At 42.1% G+C, this 24,164-nt stretch overlaps 1 protein-coding gene across 6 annotated transcripts in view; it reads left to right on the forward strand.

The window, feature by feature from the left end:
* LOC134217424 (neprilysin-1) overlaps positions 1-20,758 on the forward strand; it is a 71,565-nt gene extending 50,807 nt beyond the window's left edge. For 5 of the 6 annotated variants that reach the window (XM_062696184.1, XM_062696188.1, XM_062696186.1 and 2 more), the window contains exons 6-10: positions 47-337; positions 393-896; positions 8,312-8,474; positions 8,534-8,850; positions 19,611-20,758. In XM_062696184.1, the coding sequence (XP_062552168.1) occupies positions 47-337; positions 393-896; positions 8,312-8,474; positions 8,534-8,850; positions 19,611-19,883 (1,548 nt within the window). In that variant the 3' untranslated portion in view covers positions 19,884-20,758. Of the gene's footprint in view, positions 1-46; positions 338-392; positions 897-8,311; positions 8,475-8,533; positions 8,851-19,528 lie in introns of all 6 variants that reach the window. The other variant, XM_062696190.1, reaches the window with a different exon arrangement.
* The last annotated feature ends 3,406 nt before the right edge of the window (positions 20,759-24,164 follow it).

Genomic DNA, 24,164 nt, shown 5'->3' on the forward strand with positions numbered 1-24,164 from the left:
CATATTTAAATATGAAAATAATAAGAGGTACATATTTTTCTTTTAGATTGATCAATTAGTATTAGCACTTCCTTCCAGAGACTATTACTTGAAGCAGAGTAGTGAAGGTGATTTGAAAGCTTATCACCACTATATGACACAAATAGCAATTCTACTTGGAGGAGATTCTACAATTGCATCAAAAGAACTGATGGAAGTGATAAAATTTGAAGTGCGATTAGCTAACGCTTCGCTCCCAGAAGCGGATAGACATGACACTAGCGCAATTTATAAAAAAATAACTTTGATGCAACTGCAAAATGAAGTCCCGCAGATGAATTGGAAAGAATACTTACAAGTATTATCACTTTATTTTTATAGTATGACTATTTGTGACTTTGATTTCGTTACAGACTACTTTAGGAAGTGTGAAGTTAGAGGAAAATGAAGCTATTGTGAGTTATGCCATGCCATATCTAATAGAAATGGGTCGTATTCTTGATATGACAGACAAACGAATAGTTCATAACTATGTGATTTGGCGGTTTGTGATGTCAATAATGACGCATATGATCGACGATTATCAAAAAGAACGGGTAGAATTCAGGAAAATATTGCTTGGCATTCAATCTGAACGTCATAGATGGTCCCAGTGCGTTGAGTGGACAAACAAAAAACTGGGCATGGCAGTTGGTGCATTATTTATACGAGACAATTTTAACCAGGAAAGTAAAGAAACAGCTCTAGAGATGATACACACTATTAGAGAAGCTTTCAATGAGCTCTTAGCAGATATTCATTGGATGGACGACGAAACCAGATCCGTAGCTAAAGAAAAAGCTGATGCCATGAATGAACGGATTGGCTATCCTGAGATTTTGACGAACCCTGAAGAACTGGAGAAGGAGTATATAAACGCAAGTGGACATTCAATTTTATTTTAAGTGACCCAATAGCTGACGAATTTCGCACCAACTCTTCTATGGGGCTGGCAGCACCACAGTGATGAACTTAAAAAATCATAAAAAATCACTTTAATAAAGATTAAAAAAAAAAGATGGCAGCACCATCTCAGAATCGAATGAAACTTGGAGGGCATAAAGATATGGTATTTCAAAGCCACTCTGCATACTTAGTTTTTCAAAAATTGTCAAGAGTAAAATTTGATGAGCGCCTAATTTTTTTCATTGATTTTTTTTAATCGATGTTACGCTAAAATTACAGGACCTACAAAGAAAGTATTGTATGGTGGACTGCCGTGATATTCCCTGGAGTTTTTTTTGCAAAAATTTAAAAAAAATAAAAAACTGATTTCAACACTGAAAAAAATCAGTTTTAAAAATTGAAATCGATATTACAAAAAAAAAACTCATCTCAGAAATCGATGAAATTTTTTCTGCAGATAGCTATTTTAATTATCTAGCTTTTCTGGAAATAATGTTACTGTGACATAAATATTTAAGGAAAAAAAAGTTTTTCCAACAAAAACTTTTTTCATGTCAATATTGAGTGAAAACTTATCAGCGTGTTTTATGCCTACAGCGCCAATTTAGGTTCAGCAGCCTATCATCAACCAACGACTTATTTTGGACTATAAAAATTTGTTCAGGAAGCAATTTAGCATAATCTAACATTAATGTGGACCAACATTTGAAAGGGGTTTATATTTTCTTTGACATTTTGTATCGAAGTAACTTAAAAACAATTGGGTTCACAAAAATATATTTATTATTATAAAATATATTTAATTGTACCCAGTCATTGTTATTCTCAGCGTTTGTTTTATTGAATAACCTGAAGATGTCGTACGGTGAATAATTTGAAAAAGTCTTGTTTATTCATTGCTGTTGACTATAAACTATATAGTTTAAAAAGTCTTGCTATGAAAAGACTGTTGTCAATGAGATTATATCAGTTGTGAAGTTTTATTACGTTTAAAATTCAAAATAGTAAATCAAGTGCCAATAAATTCAAAAAATGTTGGGCAAATAAATGTGCTAAATCAATTTTAATCTTTACATCCATTGATTTATTTTCTCGGTGAACGAAACGTTCTTTTATGTTTCAGATTTTACAGTTTATCAGTCATAAGAAATCTAGGAAAATATACGCCCTTTCCAAATGTTGGTTCACATTAATGTTAGATTATGCTTAATTGCTTCCTAAACAAATTTTTATACGTCCAAAATGTGTCGTTCGTCCTTCTTAGCCGTGCAGTAAGATGCGCGACTATAAAGCAAGACCATGCTGATTGGAAATTGTCTCGACTTCCCTGGGCATAAAAGTGTCATCGTGTTAGCCTCATGATAAACGAATGCAAAAATGGTAACTTGGCTTAGAAACCTCGCAGTTAATAACTGTAGAAGTGCTTAATGAACACTAGCTGCGAGGCGGCTCTGTCCCAGTGTGGGGATGTAATACCAATAAGAAGCAGAAAATGTGTCGTTGGTTGATGATAAGCTTCTGAACCTATAATTGGCGCTGGTTGTTGTTAGAAAAACTTTTTTTTCCTTAAATATGTCACAGGAACATTATTCCCAGAAAAGTTAGATAATTAAAATACCTATATGCAGAAAAAATTGAATTGATTTCTGATATGAGGTTTTTTGTAATAGGGGAAGTGTACCGGTTTTGGCCACCTTAGTGACTAATTTGGCCAACCCTGAAAAATGAATATTTTCCAAAAAATATCGATCAATTTCAACAGTCAAGCACGACCAGGGATATACCTCCTGTTAGAACTAATAAAACCTTCGAAAATTGCTTTACTTTTGGAGTTATCCGAGAAACTGGCCAAAACTGGTACAGTTACCTTATCGATTTTAGTTTTTAAGATGATGATACAATAGAGCCAGAAATCGGCCATTTTGTAAACCACGTGCTTTTCCAATATTTTTTCAAGAGCACGAGATGAAAGAACGATAACGCGTGTGGGGCTGAAATAATGGTAGATCGGTTGCTTAGTTATGCTGAACAATCATAATTTGAGTTTCGGCACTGTACGAAAACTATTACGCCAGATTTGGGCTTTTGAAAATGTATGTAGATAAACGAGTGGTGAATTTGGAATTTCTCCACGGGCTTCATTCTATAATCACCTTAAAACATTTTTTTTTCAGCCTAGAAATCGTTTTTTTATGTTTTAATATTTTTCCAATAAACTTCTGGGAATTTCGGGACAGTCCGCAATACAACACTTTTTTGTAAGTCTTGTCATTTTAGAGTTACATCGATTTAAAAAAAAATCTATGAAAAAAATAAGGCCCCCATCAAATGTTACTCTTGACAATTTTTGAAGAACTAAGTATGTAGAGTGGCTTGGAAATACCACCAAGTTTCATTCGATTCTGAGGTGGTGCTGCCAACCGCTGGTCGAGTTGGCGCGAAATTCGTCAGCTGCTGCGCAGATTTTTTTTTTCGCCAACAGACGCTTGTGTATACGCAATGTATAATAGAATGGCAATTGACTACACTCAACCAGCAGGAGCCAGTATTTCTCTCAATTATCCATAAAATTTCAAAACTTATTTAAAATATTCGTATTAGAATCTAACAAGCAGATTGTAAGAAAATTTGGCACATGATGGAATCAAAAGTTGATCCTCTAGTAATAATTACATTTTCAAGAATAATATGAAAATTTATCTATTAATTTTCAATTTGAAACCGTTGAGGTTCGAACAAGGAAAGATTTTTTTTTGTTAAGTATCTTGGCTGTGCATATAAAAGATATTTTAGTTACTAGATAAAGATTATCGCTTCGGTTCCCTTTGTTCTGCCGCCGAAACATGTGTGGTACTAAACTGTCAAATCGTATGTATTTTCCTTCATTGACATTTAGATCCCCTATCCTCGCCAGCAAAAGATGTTCCGGACAGCGACGACAGCGACAATCTTTATCTAGTAACTAAAATATCTTTTGTGCATATGCACAGCACATGTTTCGAAATGGACAAATTGATAGGGGTGATCGGGGCAATATGGGCCACCTAAGGAAACCGTTCCGAAAAGCGCCGAAAAGCTCAAAAAACATCGTTTAAATGTAGTTGACTTATACTAGAGAATGTTACCTTTCATATTACGTCGATGAATGACGAAAAATGCGTTTGGAAATTGTTGGAATGCTTATTTGAAAATGTATTGATTTCAATGTGTGTTCCAGGCTATACGGGGCAATATGAGCCACCATTTGGGACAGTATGGGCCACCCATCCAAAACGTTTATTTAGGCGACAAAAGTATCGTAATATGGAAGAATATGATATTCCTACAACAGTTGTGAGTATTCCATACCAAATAAAATTAAAAAACCGCACAACAGCGGACTGAACCGGTTTGTCACTCTTCACTGTTTGAACAGCCACATTTCAATTAGTCAATGGTCATTTTTTCTGTTTCAATCGCAGTAATGCGCTGTTGTAATTTTTCCGTAATGAATCTTACATATATGATAATATTCTTATATTTGACTACTGAAATTTGAAATCGTTAGCATTTTAAGGCCTGATATCTTGCTCTGTGCAGGTATGCCCATATTGCCCCATAGATACTGGTTTTGGAAAAAAAAAAGTTTTATGATAAATTCAGATTTGTATCAATACAAACATGTGTGCACAATATTCAATTTTAATATATCTTTTGATTGTGGTGTATTTTTGACCTGTATTTTAATCAGTTTTGTGTCAAAACCTTATTTATAAACTTCAAATCTTATAATAATTTTACCTATGCAGCGAAAATTTACATTTTCAAGTGTATTTTCATGTTTGAATTGAATTTTAATGCGGGTTTCACGTTGATGCATATGTGGAACATCCTCTTAAAGATCATATAACTTTTACATGATAAAACTTGTCAATAAGCTCAAAATGAGGGTGGCACATATTGCCCCGTATGTTCATATTGCCCCTACTGCCCCTATGAAATTTGCGAAAAAGAATCCACGTGTCTTGGAGGGACTCGAACCCTCTACCTCCTACTCTCTAGATAGGCGTGATAACCCCTACACAACAAGACCACTTAAAGGTCACGTTTGCCACGGAAAACGTTGTCACGGAAAGTAATATTCCTTTTCTGTATTATCAAATGTAATTTTTTGCCTTTGTACTCAAATCTAAAATGTTATATATATTTCACCAGCTAAGGAATTTACTATGAACTAACATCCGCTGGTGGCAATATTTACAAAACATGAATATCAACGTGAACATCTGGTGAGCTTAAAAACTTAGAATTGGGATTTTTTATATGCAGAACACCTTTTTCTGAGCCGCAACATATTTTTTTTTTACACTCAAAGACCCTAAATTTTATATTGTAAATCAATTTTAAAAGTTTTTGAAAATTTGACTTCTTGGCACTTAGATCACAGGTTGACAGCTCGGCCCATAGTAAAATTAAGTTAGGGGTGTTCAATACGCGAAATAATTAGGTTTTAAGAACTTGATTTAAAATAGTTTCCGTGCACCAGAATTCATGAAATTTTGAATTTAGGCTCAGTTTCTATAATAGTTTCAAGATATGTAATAATATCAATACCCCTAAAACCCAATTCTCTAAAATGTGCATCGGCCCGCAGCGGATGTCCGACCGAAAAAAAGAAGAATCGTGAAAAAAAAACAGACGTTCGTGGTTTACTCCATACGCTAGGGGAAAAGTCCAAAAAGAAAAATATTAGAACGTGGTCGATTTAATTTTCGTTGAGTGATCTTCATGTTGCATTGTGGATATTTTTGCGGGGGAAGAAAATTGCTTCAGACTATCATCTCGCGGGAAGCTGCAAAGTGTATGCATCATAGGCCGTTATCGTTTAATGCGGTATAAAGACTATCCGGTCCGATGACCGGTTTATACATTTCCGCTTCCTACCTTAGGGGCAAGCCAGAGTAAATGCGACGTGCGATACGATGCGACGCGACAGTGCAATTTGACAGCCAACTCGTAGCCCTTGGACATAGTCCCTGCTAGCTACCACACCGTTTATGAAGTCAAATACCAGGATTAGCAGTTGAAATACCTCAAACCAAAATCCCAACCCGGACCATCCTGAAATTACACATTATAACATTGCGTCACGCGACTTAAGCTACCACTTTCCCCTTCCTAACTGTTGCTACAAATGATATGTCATGGGTACCTGGTTGGCTCCAGTGTCGATACACCGATGCCTGGCGTATTATAGAGCTCTATAATCGCCGGTCTTGGGCGATATTCCTCCAGTTTCCTCAAACGTTAAGGGTTCCCAGATCCGATTCCAACGCGTACAGCCAGCGTGTTCGTGGCCTTCCACGAATTACCCGGCCTCTATCCGGTTCTCTGTTGAATATTGTTTTCGTTATTCTTACTTCAGACATTCGCACTATGTGACCAGCCCTCTGAAGTCTGCCTTATTTTATACGATTTACAATTTTTTCTTCTATATGTGATAAACAGGCTGCTCCAGGCTGCCTATTTTAAAGAGCCACTAGTATGATCAGAGTTTCGTTTCCGTCTGCTTGTTGCGGGACTTAAGCTGGTTACATAATCCGTAAAAAGCCATGTTCGCAGCAGCAGCACGTTTTTTTCAATTCACACAAAGCACAAGAGCATATGCGACCCGGCGATGAGAGTGCAGTTCCTTTGCATGCCAGATCTCCTAATCACGCTCGAGTGCAATGTTGAACAATAATTTCGAAAATGTATCAGGCTGCTTCAATCCATCTAAGATCACAAACGAGCTTGATAATTCGTCTGCAATCCAAATATTTGATTTCAAACCATCAAGCGTTGCACGTATCAGCCTAATCAGATTCGCCGACAAACCATGCTCAGACATTAACCACAGCTCATTTCTTTTCCCTGAATCGTACGATGCTTTGAAATCAATGAACAGACAGTGAGTCTGCAAGTTGTACTCCCGGAATGTATCACGAAAACCTGCTGACGAAGGACTCATCAAGCGGTATCAGTCTGTTTAACAGAATAAGCGACAGAATTTTGCAAGCCGAGTTCAGAATTGTGATCTCTCTATAATTGACACACTTTAGTCTGTGTTTTTTTTTTTTTGATAGATTAGGCATATGATGTTATCCAACCAGCCGATAGGCAGTACTTGATCCTCACATATTTTGACTTTCTCGTATGGCTCGTAAGGCTATATGATCACTCCGAAACCGAACATTTGATAGAAGGCTTAAAGACCCATAGTGTTATGTATCAATCGACTCAGCATGACGAACTGTCTGTTATGTGTGTATGCATGTCTATGTGCGTGTGTATGTGCACTTAATTTTGTTAAGTTAAGTTTGTTTGTTAAGAAGTTATGACCAAACACTTTTTTATGGGCAAAACACGCTAAAAACGCTCACTCATATTTTTAGTATGTTTTTTGGCACGACAAAGGTACCAACACCGCTATGTGAATTGATCAGTTTTTTTAATGTGGTTTTTCAATGATTGATGATAATAATCTGAGACGAGACCTGCAAAGACGGCTTCTTTTTCCTTGTTTTGACACTTGTTCTTCTTTTCATCACAGTTGATCATCGATTCTCAACTGTTGCCTTGAGTGTATCACCTAAATCCCGGGTAGAATCTTCTGAGCACAATAAAAGTGTTTGTGATTTACAGATTTGTAAACTTATTTTTATAAAGATTTTCCTATCGGAAATAAAACACGTATTGATAACAGTTCAATATTAAGCTGTCCGGCTATTCTAGAATACTTTTTAAAGTGAAAAAGTACTCGTAAAACAAAATCATTCGGAATACTTTTGATGGATACCAATACTTTCACACAAAAAGCTTCGGGTTGCATCTAACAATTCGTGACAGCGCTTGCTGGTTGCAGATGAAGTTACATTTTTTCCTCTTTGCAAGTCCCGTCCCAGATAATAATGATACAGCTTGTTAATATCATACTGAGTCTCGGCTCCGTTAAGTGTTTTACACTCCTGAGCATGTTAAATAAACGCAACAGACAAAAAAAGTTCGGTTTTGGAGTGATCCTGGTGATAACTTTTACGTATACTTATTATAAGAGAAGAAAAATGTAAGCGTTTATAGAAGTATTGTAAAAAATCTCGCAAAGCTTCAAGCATTATTTCACTGGAGTCGGTTTTTACGCAGGGGATATGTACTGTATCTTTGTATGATTTTTAATTATGTCTTGCAAGCGCAATTCATACACAAGCCCCCTTAAGCCGACATCCTATATCGAACTTACCATCTTCGGATTGAAAATCGTATGCTTTTGCTCGCAAAGCTATCAAATAGAAGAAAAAGAGAGAAAATGTTGTCTATTTATAAACAAAAATAGCTGTATGTCAATTTAATTTTTAATGCTTTTCGGCAGTTATCGATATCTAAGGACCATTTCGTCAACAATATTTTAAATATACTGAAATGGGATGCAGAACGTAACTTGAAACTGCTACGAAAACCCGTTGATAAGGACAAATGGGCAACGGAACCTGCTGTAGTAAATGCGTTTTATAATCCAAATAAAAATGACATTGGTAAGAGTAAATTTGTTTCAAAATGTTTAACAAATTAACGTAAAATTTGTGCATTACAGTTTTTCCAGCGGGAATTCTACAGCCCCTATTTTACAGCCAACATTTTCCGAAATCTCTGAATTATGGTGGAATTGGCGTTGTAATAGGACATGAAATCACTCATGGATTTGATGATAAAGGTCGTCAATTTGATAAAGATGGCAATATGATGCAATGGTGGAACAACGCGACTATTAAAGCTTTCAGAGAAAGAGCTCAATGTATAATTGATCAGTATTCGCGGTATAAAATCAACGAAGTAAACCTATACATGAATGGGAGAATGACACAAGGTGAAAATATTGCTGACAATGGAGGACTAAAGCAATCTTTCAGGGTAAGTTATATTTATATTGTGGTGGGGCACCAAAAATAGCCTTTATGTCCGAATGTTCACCACCTCGCAATTTCAAGGATACACTCCGAAGGATACGTTTTGTGTGAGGAACTGGAAATGTAATCCGACGTTAACATACTCGCAACATGCTTGAGTAATGAACCCCGCACAATGGATACTTTTACGTACGTTGACAGTTTCATTTTCATCTTTAGCTTCATTTGTATGGAGGAGAAGGAGGGATTTTGAGCCATCATAGAAACATATCTTCTTTTCCAAAACATCCACAGATTTGGTTCCATTTGCTTGATCAATTCTCGAGTTATGAAGTGTTTCATTTGTATGGGAGCCCACCTTCCCAAAGAGGAAAGGGGTGGGGTCGAACCATCTTAAGAACCTTCCCCGGCCCCAAAAATCTCTGCATACAAATTTTCACACGGATCGGTTCTGTAGTTTCCGAGTCTATAAGGGTCAGAGACAGATAGAAATTCATTTTTAAGTATATACAAGAAGAAGAAGAAGAAGACGATAATAAATTATATTATATGTTTCTGAAGTGAACAAATCATATGGCTTGTGTACAAGCCCGCTCCACCGCTCGACGAAAACTACGTAAAACACTATAGAGCCATATTTAGCATCTTATCCAATTTTTAGCGAACGGTAATCCCGGGTAGAGGTGAACAAATAACATAATAATAACAAATTTTGCTGTGATATTTGGTTTTGTTATTCTTATGTTATTTATAAATGCCAAAATCCCGTATGAAGGGGGAGGGAAGAATATCAGTGTGGAAGCTGATATATCTCCACTGGCAAAAGGAAGGTGGTTTGATTTGCTTATATGCCATCGCGTGCGGAAGGATTTTCTATCGACGAGTACTGTCAATTACGACATCAAATATTAGAATTTTAAGAAACGTCTCTTCACCGTGGAAACTTGATGTGGCTGAAAAAAAAACAGGTACAAACCTCGCTGTTGAATTAAGATCAAGGAAACGGCAGCTCTTGGTTCTTCAAGTTTGTACCTAAGCAATAAGATAATTAGTTACTGTAGGTATATAAGGCAATTAGATTAGGTACCTAGCGTTGTATAAATAGCATAAACTGCGTTTGTTTTCTTCAAGTTGAGTCAACTACCAGACATTGAAGACGACCTTACAGTTGAGATTGAAATACGTATATGTATATTGTATAATTATTACGAGGTGGTAGAATTAAATGGAATTGTGCTAAAGTCGTCTTATGACAGTGATAAAATAAATACATATTAGCCTTTCTCATATATTAAGTATACGTAAAGGCTATATGATCACTCCAAAAACAAACTTTTTATAGTAGTCCATAGTGTTATATACCGATCGACTTAGTTCGACGAATTGAGAGTATGTCTGACCACTTGAACTTTTTAGTGGAATGTCTTCACTTGTCATAAGACGAGTTTGTACAATCCCATTGAATTCCACCACTTAATTGTATCTTGACAGATACGTATTTCGACCTCAACAGTAAGGCCGTCTTCAGTGTCTCGTACTTGACTCGACTCGACTGTTGAGGTCGAAATACGTTTATGTCAAGATACAATTAAGTGGTGAAATTCAATGGGATTGTACAAACTCGTCTTATGACTAGCACCGTACGATATTACTTCATGGGGGAAGCTGGTTGTGCATCTCGCATGGCTCCGTACTTTGCCCTTTTGTTCTGGTCACGTCTTATCTATGTATTGCCAAACTTTCCACCACTCCTACTTCGTTGACCTTACTATTATTCGTTATCCGATCGTTGATCTTCTCTCCATTTCCGTTGCAGAGCCGACATAATCTGTGTCATTGATTTCTGAACGGCGTTCCACACATTTGTCTGTTGGCTGGATTTGTGTCAGGACAATTAGAGGCGAACGTTTGAATGTGTTTATGCGTGTGTCTGTTTGTATGTGTTTATGTGTGTGTGTCTACCCTAGTAACACAGTTCAGATCGATTTGGTTGCAGCAACTCCAATGTGACTGGATTTGGTCGCATATCAGTCACAGTGACTGATATGTGACAAGTGTGCTACTAGGGTATGTTATTTATTTATTTATTCAGACTAAGGCCGAAGTGGTCTGTGCGGTTCCATTCGGCTCGGTTTATGGCTACACGTCGCCAACCACGCAGTCTACGGAGGGTCCGCAAGTCATCTTCCACCTGATCGATCCACCTTGCCCGGTGCGCACCTCGCCTTCGGATTGTTGTTGAGAACCATTTTCATCGGGTTACCGTCCGACATTCTGGCTACGTGCCCGGCCCACCACAGTCGTCCGATTTTCGCGGTTTGAACGATGGATGGTTCTCCCAGCAGCTCATGCAACTCGTGGTTCATTCGGTTCATTCCACGTACCGTTCGCCATCTGCACCCCACCACAGCACTTTCTTTTCGAAAACTCCAAGTGCGCGTTGGTCCTCCACGAGCATCGTCCAGGTCTCAGGTCCGTAGAGGACTACCGGTCTAATGAGCATTTTGTAGATTGTCAGTTTGGTACGGCGGCGAACTTTATTCGATCGGAACGTCTTGCGGAGTCCAAAGTACGTACGATTTCCTGCCATGATGCGTCTTCGAACTTCTCTGCTGGTATCATTCTCGGCAGTCATCAGTGAGCCCAAGTACACACATTCTTCTACCACCTCGATTTCGTCACAACCGATGCAAACTCGCGGTGGGTGTCTCACATTGTCTTCTCTTGAACCTCTTCCTATCATGTACTTCGTCTTCGACGTATTGATGACTAGTGCGATCCGCTTGGCTTCCCTCTTCAGTCTGATGTAGGCTTCTTCCATATTCTTAAAGTTACATGCCGTAATATCTATGTCGTCGGCGAAGCCAAATAGCTGGACGGACTTATTGAAAATTGTACCACTCGTGTTAATCCCTGCTCTCCGTATTACCCCTTTCAAGGCGATGTTGAATAGCAGCCACGAGAGACCATCACCTTGCCGTAACCCTCTGCGGGTTTCAAAGGGACTCGAGAATGCCCCTGAAACTGGGGGGGGGGGAGGTTGTGCTCATGCACTTCTTCTAAAATTCCGGCTCCTAGCTTCCTCACTCGAATCCTCCTGACTTTCCCCGGCGTCGAGGGAGGTCCACCAGTTCCTTTGAAGGGAACTGCCGCACTGATGGTGCGCCGACTTCGTCTTAGGGTTGCAGAGGTGGTCCGACAGTTCCGGTGGTGGATGACGTCCGCACTGGCGGTGCCCTACATTTTTTTTTAAAGCTTTATTATAGTGATTTTTAAGAATTATAGAGTTCATCACTGCGGTGCCCTACATATTCGAAGCACTTCCTTCTTTTTTTCTTCAGCTGGTTGGCGGTGCGAGTGCCGACGTCGGTCGGACGATTCCGGTTTGCAGAAGAGTTCCAGTTCGCTGGCGCCCCGACTATCCAAGACAAAACACTGCTCACTATGCTGGATTTCCCTCCAAATTGACGAATATTTGCTGATCCCTTCTCCATCGACGCTGCAGCTCTGACAGTATTTGTGTCACGACTCTGTTTACCGCATTCCACGTACCTTCATCGCGTCACATTCGCTCTGCGATGTTGTCCGCCCTTATGGCAGGCATTCTTCTACGTGCCTACTATAACATACAGAGGTAACATGCAACTTACCTTTACTTCTGTCAGGGGCTGCCTACTCTGCTATTCGAGGGTTGGTCGCTAGGATGGCCCGCACTGTCGCTCTTCTCGCGACGTGGTCGACGCCGTCGTTATGGGTCGCCGGTGTAAGGGCGTTAGGACGCGGCGTCTGGACTCTCACCGCTATTTGTCGAGGTATACAAAGTCTGATATACACTAACGCGAGATATGATATGGAGGGGGGGACACTTTTCGGACTTCCGCTTAGAACGTCGGATAGGCGTCGGTCTAAATATCGGAATGTCGCAAATGGAGACTCGTCACGGATACCAGGGCTTTACAAGTTGCCTCCTGGACACTATCGAGTGGTTAACCTCACTACGATTCACAATCGCACATCGCGCACCGCGTGCCCAAGATTTAACCTTTTCACCCGCGATTTCGGTTCACACTCTACACCGGGGAGGTCTGTCCTCTGATCGCCGGCATTTAATCTTCGCCAGAAAAATTAGAACCACTTGGTGCCACAAAGTATAGCTCTAGCACCACACACAAAAGCCTAAGCGGCAAATCTGGCTTTCTCGTGACTGTCTCGTTCACCGGCTCGAGATTAACAACCACGGACAAACGAGTCGAAGCTCCAACCAAGCCCCAAAGTTCCCATATCCTCTTTCGCTCTCCGTTTGTAGACGAGGTTTTCGTTCGATCAAGCGTACCAACGGATATTCAGTCATGGTAGCTATACTACCAGCGGACATGGTAGCGGACGGTGTGCAAAAGGGCGGATGAAAAAGTATTAATTTTTTTACAAACTAATTGTCTACCTCCTATCATTCAAGCAAATACAATTCTATTATAATTTAATTGTAATGGGACATGGGCATGGTTTAATGTTACACTACGCAAACCTCGGGCAGTCGAATACCACATTCTCTGAAGTCTCCTCTAAATTGATACACGCCGATGACGCAGGGCCACACGGTGCAAACACTGGCGGAGCCAGCTATTGTTTTTTGGTGGAGCACCACTAAGCGTAAGAACAATAGCCTTTGAGAATAACGGTGTGATTGCATCGCGTGGTGCCCCACCTCTGTCTCCGCCAGTGGGTGCAAATATTGGCGGAAACAACCGTGTCCGAACAGGAACTGTGTAAAATAAAAGTTCACCTCACCATGCTCTCTGTTCACCCACGTTGGCACATTGGGGATGAGTCGATGGGCCCACCTTCCATTATCCTCATTGTCCCACTCCTGCTGCCACATCACCATAGAGTTTAGTCTCACCGCCTTCCTCACATTTCTGGTATCCCTCCGTTGGTAGAACTCGATATGCTCTGCTAGAGTTATGTAGATTGGAATCATCCCTGCGATGACGCAAACTGCCTCCGATGAAATGGTTCGGTACGCACTCGCGAGTCGAATGGCCATTAGAGGAAACACGTTATTCAGCTCCCTCCGGTTACGTTTCGTCTTGAGCGCAGCTTCCCAGGCTGGAACTCCGTGCCTTAGTATCGAGGATGATTCTGCTAGAAGAACTGCTAAAAGACTGCCTTTTAGACCGCCGACGTTCTTCATGATCCTTCCTAACGCACTGATCATTTTGGCTGCCTTTTCACAGGAATAGTCCACGTGGGTGTTGAAGTTCAACCGGTCATTAATCATCACATCTACATGTCTCAAAGTCCGCACCGACAGGATGTCATACCCTCCGATGGTAATCTGGATCCGGTGGATTACTTTGCAGTTGCTGACCAGCATCACTTCCGTTTTGAGGTGAGCCAGTGCAGCTTGACTCCATTCATCCATTTCTACTGTGTCGGTCGCTTACGCCACCAGCATTTCCTCCAGCGACGACATCATCCGCGTATCCGTAAATCTTTACACCTTTTGGCAACTTCAGCGTCAGCACAGCAGTCAGCAGTTGTTCATCACATTCCATAACGTTGGGCCTAGTATGAATCCTTATGAGCCGCCCGCCGTAACCCTGATCGACTTCTGGCCCGAGTTCGTTTCGTAAACCAGAATCCGGTTCAGGAAGTAGCTCCTAAGGATCTTACACAGGAAGTCGGGGATTCGCATTCCATGCAGCGCTGCGGTGATGGCCTCCCAGCTGGCACCAACGAGTTTTTGACGTCAATCGGCACTACCGCGCAGAACCGATTGCCACTCCGCTTCTTCTTGGACGCGCTCTCTGTATCTTCAACGACTGTCCTAATTGAATCCACAGTCGATCTGTTTTTACGGAACCCGAACTGTTTTTCCGATAAGCCAGTCTCACCCTCCGTGAACTGTGTATGCTGGGTCATTAGGCCGAATGGCCATTAGGCAGAATGGCCATTGGGCCGAATAAGAACTAGGGAGTGAGAATTGAGTTGTGCGAAGTGATGAAGTAGGAAGAAGGGAGAAGGTAAAAGGTAAAAGGAAGATAGAAGAAGAAAGATGGAAGAAGAAAGAAAGAATAAGCAAGAAGGAAGACAGGAGAAAGAAAGAAGAGAGAAGAAGGGAGAAGAAAGAAAAAGAGAGGTGAAAAAAGGTGGAAAGAGGGAAGAAGAAAAAAAGCAAGAAGGAAAAAGGAAGATTGAAGAAGGAAGTAGAAAGAAGGATGAAGGAAGAAGGAAGAAGGAAGAAGGAGGAAGGAGGAAGGAGGAAGGAAGAAGGAAGAAGGAAGATGAAAGAAGGAAGAAGCAAGAAGGAAGAAGGGAAGAAGAAGGAAGGAAGAATGAAGAAGGAAGAAGGAAGAAGGAGGACGGACAAGGAAGAAGGTAGAAGGAAGATGGAGGAATGAAGAAGGAAGAAGGAAGAAGGAAGAAGGAAGAAGGAAGAAGGAAGAAGGAAGACGGAAAAAGAAAGAAGGAAGAAAGTAGAAGGAAGAAGGAAAAAGGAAGAAGGAGGAATGAAGAAGGAAGAAGGAAGAAGGAAGAAGAAAGAAGGAAGATTGAAGAAGAAAAAAGGAAGAAGGAAGACGGATAAAGGAAGAAGGAAGAAGGAAGAAGGTAGAAGGAAGAAGGAGGAATGAAGAAGGAAGAAGGAAGGAGGAAGAAGAAAGAAAGAAGAAGGAAGAAAGAAGAAGGAAGAAGGAGAAAAGAAAGAAGAAAGAAGTTAAAAGAGAGAAAAAAGCGAAGAAAGAAGGAAGAAGAAGAAGGAAAAAATAATTGAGAAGGAAGAAGAGAAAAGGAAGAAGGATGAAAAAAGAAGCAAAACGAAAGAAGAATGAAAAAAAGACGGAGAGAAGGAAGAAAGAAGAAAGAAGAAGGAAACAAGAAGAAGAAAGTAGAAAGAAGAAGCATTGGGAAAAGAAGAAAAAACAAGAAGAAAGGAGGAAGAAGAAAGAAGGAAGAGGAAGAAGGAAGAACCAAGAACGAAGAAGAATGAAGAAAGAAAGAAGGAAAGAAGGAAGAGGAAAGCAGAAAGAAGAAGAAAGAAGGGAGAAGAACTAAGTAGCATAGAAGAAGGAAATAGGAAGGTGCAAGAAGGAAGAGCGAAAAAGAAAAAAGAAAGAAGAAGGAAAAAGAAGACATCACTTCTCGTTTTTCCATTTTTACTTCTTTTTGTTTATTCGGCCTAATGACCGTTCGGCCTAATGACCTTTGGCCTAATGACCTTTGGCCTAATGACCTTCGGCCAAATGGCCTGACACCCCAGCATACATATGGGCCTATACGCTGCTTCAGATTTTACCTCAATTTGTTCCTAACCGAACCAATTGGTTCACTCTTGGTTCACATCGAGTTCCAAGCACCTTAACGGAACTTCAAAGTTCACCTTTGCGCTCCCACCATACAAAAAAATATTTAAAATGCGAGCTGGGGCCCTCCTTAGCCGCGCGACTACAAAGCAAGACCATGCTGAGGGTGGTTGGGTTCGATTCCCAGTGCCGGTCTAGGCAATTTTCGGATTGGAAACTGTCTCGACTTCACTGGGCATAAAAGTTTCATTGTGTTAGCCTCATGATATACGAATGCAAAAATGGTAACTTGGCTTAGAAACCTCGCAGTTAATAACTGTGGAAGTGCTTAATGAACACTAAGCTGCGAGGCGGCTCTGTCCCAGTGTAGGGATGTAATGCCAATAAGAAGAAGAAGAAGAAGCCTAGTCACCGTAGTAAACATGAATTTGACAGTTTTATAGAGTTTGCTGCCGTTTAATCATCTTTCTCTTTTAAGCGCATAGCGAGGATAGGATTTGTTTTCATCGGGAAACGTTTCCGATGAAAACAAACCCTATCCTTCGTATGCGCTTGAAAGAGAAAGGTAATTAAACGTCAGCAACCCTTATAGTATAAAGCACATCGGCTGCATACCTTAACCTTAGAAGCAAAAGATATTTTAGTTACTAGATAAAAATTGTCGCTTCGGTTCCCTTTGTTCTGCTGTCCGGAACATGTTGGGTACCAAGCTGTCAAATCGTATAGATTTTCCTTCTTTGACATTTAGCTCCCCTATCCTCGTCAGCAAAAGATGTTCCGGACAGCGACGACAGCGACAATCTTTATCTAATAACTAAAATATCTTTTTTAGAAGCGAATGTGGAAAAGCTTACCGAAAGCTCACATCTGCTTGACATTGGTTTATTTACTTTTTGCATGGCGCACAACTCGGCGCATGAGGCCCGGAACGTAACTGGTGAGACAGTATGCTAATTTTAGAAAAGAATCGCAATATTTGATAGGGAGCGTTTTGTGATCGTAGCTGATGTTTGTGGTGGAGGATTATTCCTTTGGGCTTCTGGTACTAGTTTTGGAGCACTGTCCATGGCAAATAAGGCCTTGGGAATGGCACCGGTGCTTCTGATCGATATAGGGTGGCTGGTCGGTGTGGGGGTCAGATCCACATCGCTTGCAGAACCGGATTCATTCGAGTCAGCACATATACCTTCTAGGGGACCGATGTTTGGGATGTTCTCGGTTGTGATTTTCCGAATCGTTTTAGGGATCAACAGATCGTGTACTGGAGTGGGAGTGAAGTAGTTGGCGGGCATAACCGAGCGGAGAAAATTATTCAATTGGGCGATGAGCAAATTAATTTGCTCCGTTTGTTTTGCAACTATTGCTTTGAGTTCATCAATCAAGCTGGCTTTGTCCGGCACGGTAGATTGACTATTCGTAGAGAGCATCGCACGGAGATCAGCAATCTCGGCGTCCTTTTGCTTAGTCACATGGTTGAGATTTTCTAGGGTATTGTTTCGTTCGGAATTTCTGGAAGAAACGACATTGGCGAAAGCGTGGTTGCTGTTACGGGCTTCGTATGCCCTCCTGGCTGCGGGAACCTTGATCGACCTTAATTCTTTGGATCTCGTTTTCCATTCGATAAACGGGGCAGCTTCGTTCTGATATCGAGTGTTCGCCGGACCGGCAACGGGAGCAGAATTTTTCGGCTAGACAGCTGCGTTCCTCAGCAATTTGGTGCGAGCCGGAGCATTTACCTCAGGTGGTTTCTTTTGCTTTGCAGCGTTTAACTGTATGGTTGAACGCCCAGCAATTGAAGCACTGCATGGGCAACGGGTAGTACGATCTAGTCCGACATCGGATGTAACCGAAGTCGATGAAATTCGGCATCGTTGTTCCTCTGCAGGTGATGATAATTGTTGGCGTATTTACTCTTGATTCTCCGTTCTTCTGTGTTATTCGTCTAACCTCTTTTACTCCCTGCTCGTTTAGCTCATCCAGCAACTCTGCATCAGTCATGAAGACAACGTCCCTGCAGCTTACGACGCATCGAGTGGTGTTTAAGCTTGGATGCTCAATAACCTTCTCAGGAGTCCCATCGATTAACGACGTCATCGAAAGTAACGCCTTAACTTGCCGCATGTTGCGAACCTTCAGAGCATAAGACGTCCCTTAGGCTTCAGAAAGCGCGAATATTGACGTGGACCTGCTGCTGCAATGATTTTCGGATAGTGAAAAGAGTCTTGGGTAGCGAGCCCACTTACCGCTACTATCCGGAGAATGTGTAACGAGTCGTGCATATTGTCCCCATTCATATACGGAGGGAGTGTCGGACCGGTGTGGCTGCCATCAATTAACCGCGATCCACCAAGGGGAATCGTCCTCATTCATTGCTGCCGGGGTGGCAGTTGTTGCGATACGCTCAGAGCACCGAGAGAGCGGTTACTCGCACTCTATGATTCCAAACCGAAAAACAAAACTAACCGAGGTCACCGAAACTTCCTCTTCACACGAGTTCTCTCCGTATTTCTACCCTCTCTTAAGAGAGCCGATTGTAGAATCGGTTTCTTTGTCCAGTCCGTTTTATGCGAATCTTCCGCTCAGCCACACTTATGCTTTATGGTAAGCCAGTCAGCATGACCGGATACTTTTCGTCCGTCTTATTTTTGTCCGCTCTGAGAAATCTTCACCTATGCACTACAAACACGAGTGCTCTACCGGGCAATCGCCCCACCGATAGAGGTAGGTATGCAATGAGTACCCCACACTAGAGTTCTTCGAGACTCTCCCACTTCAGGCCAAATTAGGTCATCTGGCGGTCAGCGACCTGACGCCAAACGCACTTGGCTTCGTTTTTTACAAGGGCTCAATGTCCACGGGGGTGCACTTCACTTTTATTTCTCTGTCTTAAGGGTAGAAATAACAGGCCGGCTTGGCCGGGGAACCGGTCTTCCGGTTGAGATAGCACCAACTAATCTTCGCAGAGATGTAAAGCGATACGATTAAGGACGCCACTAGTTAACATAACAAACAGACAAACAGTGAACATATAAAAATGCTTGCGAACCGAGAAGAACTGCGAAAAAATCGTCCGTTCAGTCGAACTGCAGATGAGTATGACGTCAAATCAGAGACTAGCCCACAGGCAAGCTGGCGGCCATTATCGCTCACGGAAAACTGGATATAGCATCATGGGTCTCCGAGCTTTCTATAAAAAGTTCGGTTCTGAAGTGAAATGGTAGCCTTGTTGTATGGTAGCTTTGTTGTACGAAAAATGCAAAAATGGCAGGGATTAGCTGTTTTGAACACACCCGAAAAGGGGGCTATTATAGATAGAATGTGGAAGCTGGAATATCTCCAATGCTTTTCGATAATTTGTATTTTTATTTTTTCATATTTTAGAATAATGTTAGCGAGCTGCTATTATCGAACATCGAAAGTTGGTGTACGTATGACACTCTAATGAAAATATTATATAATCCAGGCTTATCGAAAATGGGTTAACCATCATGGACCAGAGCTGGATCTTCCTGGTATGAACATGACTCATGATCAACTGTTCTTTTTAAACTACGCCCAAATATGGTGTGGATCCATGCGACCTGAAGATGCTTTGACGAAAATCCGATCATCCGTACATTCCCCGGGCATCATAAGAGTTATTGGACCGCTATCGAACTCAAAGGATTTTGCAGCAGCTTACAACTGTCCTTCTGGTTCTCCTATGAATCCTTTACATAAATGTAGTGTTTGGTGAATCGTTCTAGGAATCAAGTATGTTATCAAAATGCGTAACAAGCAAAAACCAACTGGAACTGTACTTTTAAAAATGTAAGACTTTAGATTCTACAAGAAAACATGATTCTAAAAAAAATAATTAATTTTTCATTGTCAAACATTGTTTTATCAATTCCGTTGAATGTTAGCGATTTTCTCTTGAACTCATTCCCTTATCTGATAGAAAGAATCTTACACCCTCAGAGGGAATGCTGGCTTTAGCAGGAATGCCTTCCAACGTGTTTTTTTTTGAAAATCATGTATTCTCCAAATCGCAAAGTCCCAAAATGTTTGAATACAGTGCATTATGGAAATCATCCCATTGCTATACGGGAGATCTGAAAGACAAGTTAATACTATTCCATTTATTTCCACTATACATAGAGTTACTGTTCTGGACTTCATCCCTTGTTCATCCCATCAAAAACAAACCAATGAAAAAGTAGGTATTTCGATTTGTTTCTTTTTTTAATTTTTTTTTTCTCAGCGACAAGATTGGTGCTGTATTTCTTTGTTTCACTATGAGATGAATGTATGTTGATTGAAATGGAAATGGGAACAGTTCCCTACTCTACTCCAGGATATGCAGAATTCGCTCTCAACTTATAAGACTTTAAAAGATAGAAGTGAATCTCTCATGGTAATAACAATCGACCAACGATAGGGCCCATATATCCAAAACTAAAGAAAATGATTCATTTTTCTAAATAATCATATGAGTTCTCTAATCATAAGTAAGAGTGAAAGTTCTAAAGAGAGGACACAAAAACTCATCCTTCATTGTATTCCTTTAAACGATCCCCTAATAAAAAAAAACGCAATGGAATCACAATAGAAGTTATCACATCAGTACGAATAAATCTGGACCAACATTTGAAAAGGGCGTAACAGCCAAAATTTATTCCTTCTGATTATTCGTGTACATATATAGCTATACATGGAGACTAAGAATCAAAAGGAATAAATTTTGGCTGTTACGCCCTTTTCAAATGTTGGTCTAGAAATGAAGCTAAATACAGCAAACTATATTGTGGTTCATAACACAAAAAGGAGCTTGTTATGAATGTATACAATAAAAAAATCGCGTTTTTCACGAACAAGGCTTTTTAATTACAATTGATTTTATTATAATTCAATTGCCAACATTTTACTGGTAATAGAATCGAACTTAATTGGTATCATATAAGAATAGTAGAGTCTATTGTTCACCGATAGAATTAATTGTATTTTAATGATATTTATTTTTCTTTAACAACGTGATTTTTTATTGTAAATAAGTTCATTACCTCAGTGATGATATTTTATTGCTATTCTATTGTAACTTTCACCGGTTAAAATTTTTACCATAGCGGAAAAGTAAAGCCCCCTACGCAATGCAGCGGAACGGCGACGGAAACGGCAAGATTTGACAGTTAGCCCATATATTTTATGTCAAATTTGCCGTTTCCGTTCCGCTGGTATTGCGTTTGGGCCTTAAAAGATGAAGAAGTGTGTTGCAAGTGAGTTCTGATGATGTTCAACACGTGTAATTTGAGGGTACTTATAATGTATAACCGGGAGCCATCCTAATATTGTGCGCCGTTTTACCTTCCTCGTTTACTAAGTAAATGTAAAGGCTGTTTAATAACTCCAAAAGCGAACTTTTGATATCAGTTGACGAATTGAGGTGTGTGTGTGTGTTTTTTTTCTTCCTGAACAATGGAGGGGGAATCTGCTCAACAGACATCCTGGGTTGACCAGTAAGTGCGGGGTTAGGGATCACCGAGGGAGGCAGGACTACATTCCCGACCCGCTATACCGTTTCCATTTCCGCCAAGCCCATAGTCCCTTCGGTACAACCAGAAAGTAATGCTTCAAAGGGGGCCAGTGTACAACGCACCCTCAAAGTTAGCTGCGTGTCCTTGCAGCACCGAACATCGTAACTCGCTTTTTTAGAAGAACACCATGGTATCGTGCCAGCGCGTTGCCGGCTTTCCAGGTGGCCTTACCACGCCCAATGTCCTCGGAAGGTGGAAAGGGTCGACTTCGCGCCTGCTTCCCTCTGCACGACTGGTATCAAGAATGATGATGCCGCGTGCACCCCAAATTGATCTTTCTGCGATAGGGCCTATTCGCCAGCACACAGAGGGACTTGCCGACGCGGTGCCTACGCCTGCCCCAGCCTTGACGAGGACCCCTTTCCGTCCTCGGGCTCGGAACCCGCCCGGTTGACCAACGCCACGAAAGCGACGATACCATGTTGTTCTTCGCGCGGCCACTTGTTCGATAAAAGGATCGAGTTCGACCACAGAGCATGACCACCGGTATGGCCCATGAAGCCGACTCCGATCCCTTGGACCACCTCTTATTTGCGCCTCAACTAGCCATCCTTGAGTCCACGCGCCACCTTCTGTGTAGCTCCGAGACGATTTGGGCGATAGCCGATAAAACGGCGTTCCAGCCAACTTCATCTTTACACATCCTCCGAACTAGGTTGTCCGGGGTAGTGTCCAGACCACATGTGGCAAGCATGTGGTCACGCATTGCGCGAAAACGTGAGCACGCGAACAACACGTGTTCCGCCATTTCCTCTAAACCTGCGCACACCAAACACTCGGGCGAGACCGAGTAAGCCAGCTGCGTTACCTGCACTGTGATTTTGCAGCACGCTTAAACGCCGGGCACATCGAACCCCCCATGGGGTGCTTGCTGTTCACAGCTTTGCTGGAACAAATCAAACAATTGGGAGGGTTCGTGCAGCATTGTGCCTTATGTCCCTCCAATCCGCAGCGTCGGCAGAGATTGCTTCTGTCAGGGCCTTTGCAGTCCCATTGCTTGTGCCCCGGTTCCAGGCACTTGAAGCAAACTTCGGGTTGCTCGTATATGCCCACAGGGCATACCGACCATCCCACCTTGACGCTCCCTAACTTGACTACCTTGACTACCTACCGCTGCAGATAGCCGAACCAATGCTACCTGCGTCCCTGCCGGACCTTTCCGTAGCCGAACGGCTGCGGTGGGCGTCTCCACTTCACACTGTCGCCGCAGTGCCGTGACGAGCTCTTCGACTTCGGTGATCTCGTCCAGGTCTTTAACCCTTAGATTCATCTCCGTAGTGAGTGCCCTCACCTTGACCGTCTAGCCTAGAACTTCCTCCGCCAACTTCTTGTAGGCGGCGCCCTTTTGCGAGACTCCCCGCTTCAGCTCGATGATCATCTCGCCCATCCGGGTACGTCTTATTCGACGTACGTCGGCGCCGAGTTCACCGAGCTTGACGTCACTCCTCATCGCCTTCAAGACGGACGAGTACTTAGCCTCGTCCGTTTTGATGACTAGGGCATCGCCCCTGGAGTGATTGGCGCCTACCCTAGACTTCTTGCTACCCTCATACCCTACCCTTACTACCCTTGTTCGGGGTAGTGGCCCTCCGCGTTTTGGAGCGACCCCCAGGGAGCTCAACCCCTGGAGACTGTCTCCCCCGTTTTTGTGACCCCCGACGTGCCCGCAAATACTTGAGCCTCAGTCTGGGTAGACTTTGGCACCACCGTCTTCGATTCGACCTTGCCCGAGTCCGCGAATCCTTGGGCCTCAGTCTGGGTAGACCTTGACTCCGCGGATTTCACGGGTTTGCACTTGGCCGTCCCGACCGCCCTCTCTAGCTTGGCGTCCAACATCGACTTTCGAAGTTTCAGCAAGCTCCCCTTGAGGTCCTTACTGATATTATGCTTCGATGACGCAATGATGGCATCCAGCTGTTCCGTCGCCACCTCGAAGGTCGAAAGCCCATCACGTTTGCGGTTCAACGCCCTCACAAGCTATGGGCTGTCCATAAATACTACCGGCGTAGCCGGGGAGAAGTTTAAGTGACCCACGCTAGCGCTGAGCACCAAGCTTGTCGCCTACACTACTACCACTAATTGAAGAATTGACTTGGTTTTCCATTTTGGTCCCACGAGCTGCTCGGGATAAGGGGTCCACCACGCCAGAGCCCAGCATGACGCGGTAAGGGACAATTAATGTGGAGGGTGCCCAGGTGCCCCACAGGCTCCGTTAAAGGCCTAGCTCATTATTTCACCCCCTGGCCATGCATCCCCTCGGCACGGGTCGCTTAACGCCGTGGGATTAGGGGTTAGGGACGATGGTCCTCTTGGTCGCACCCCCTCACTCTAGCTGATGTCAGAAGAACAACAGTGCCCAGGCTGCACTACCAGCTAAGTACAAAACCCTTAGCTGGCGGTCGATTGTCATCGAAAGACCCGTGGAAGCGTGAGATTGGAACTTG

This window comes from Armigeres subalbatus, chromosome 2, assembly GCF_024139115.2.
Source record: "Armigeres subalbatus isolate Guangzhou_Male chromosome 2, GZ_Asu_2, whole genome shotgun sequence".
Lineage (NCBI taxonomy): Eukaryota > Metazoa > Arthropoda > Insecta > Diptera > Culicidae > Armigeres > Armigeres subalbatus.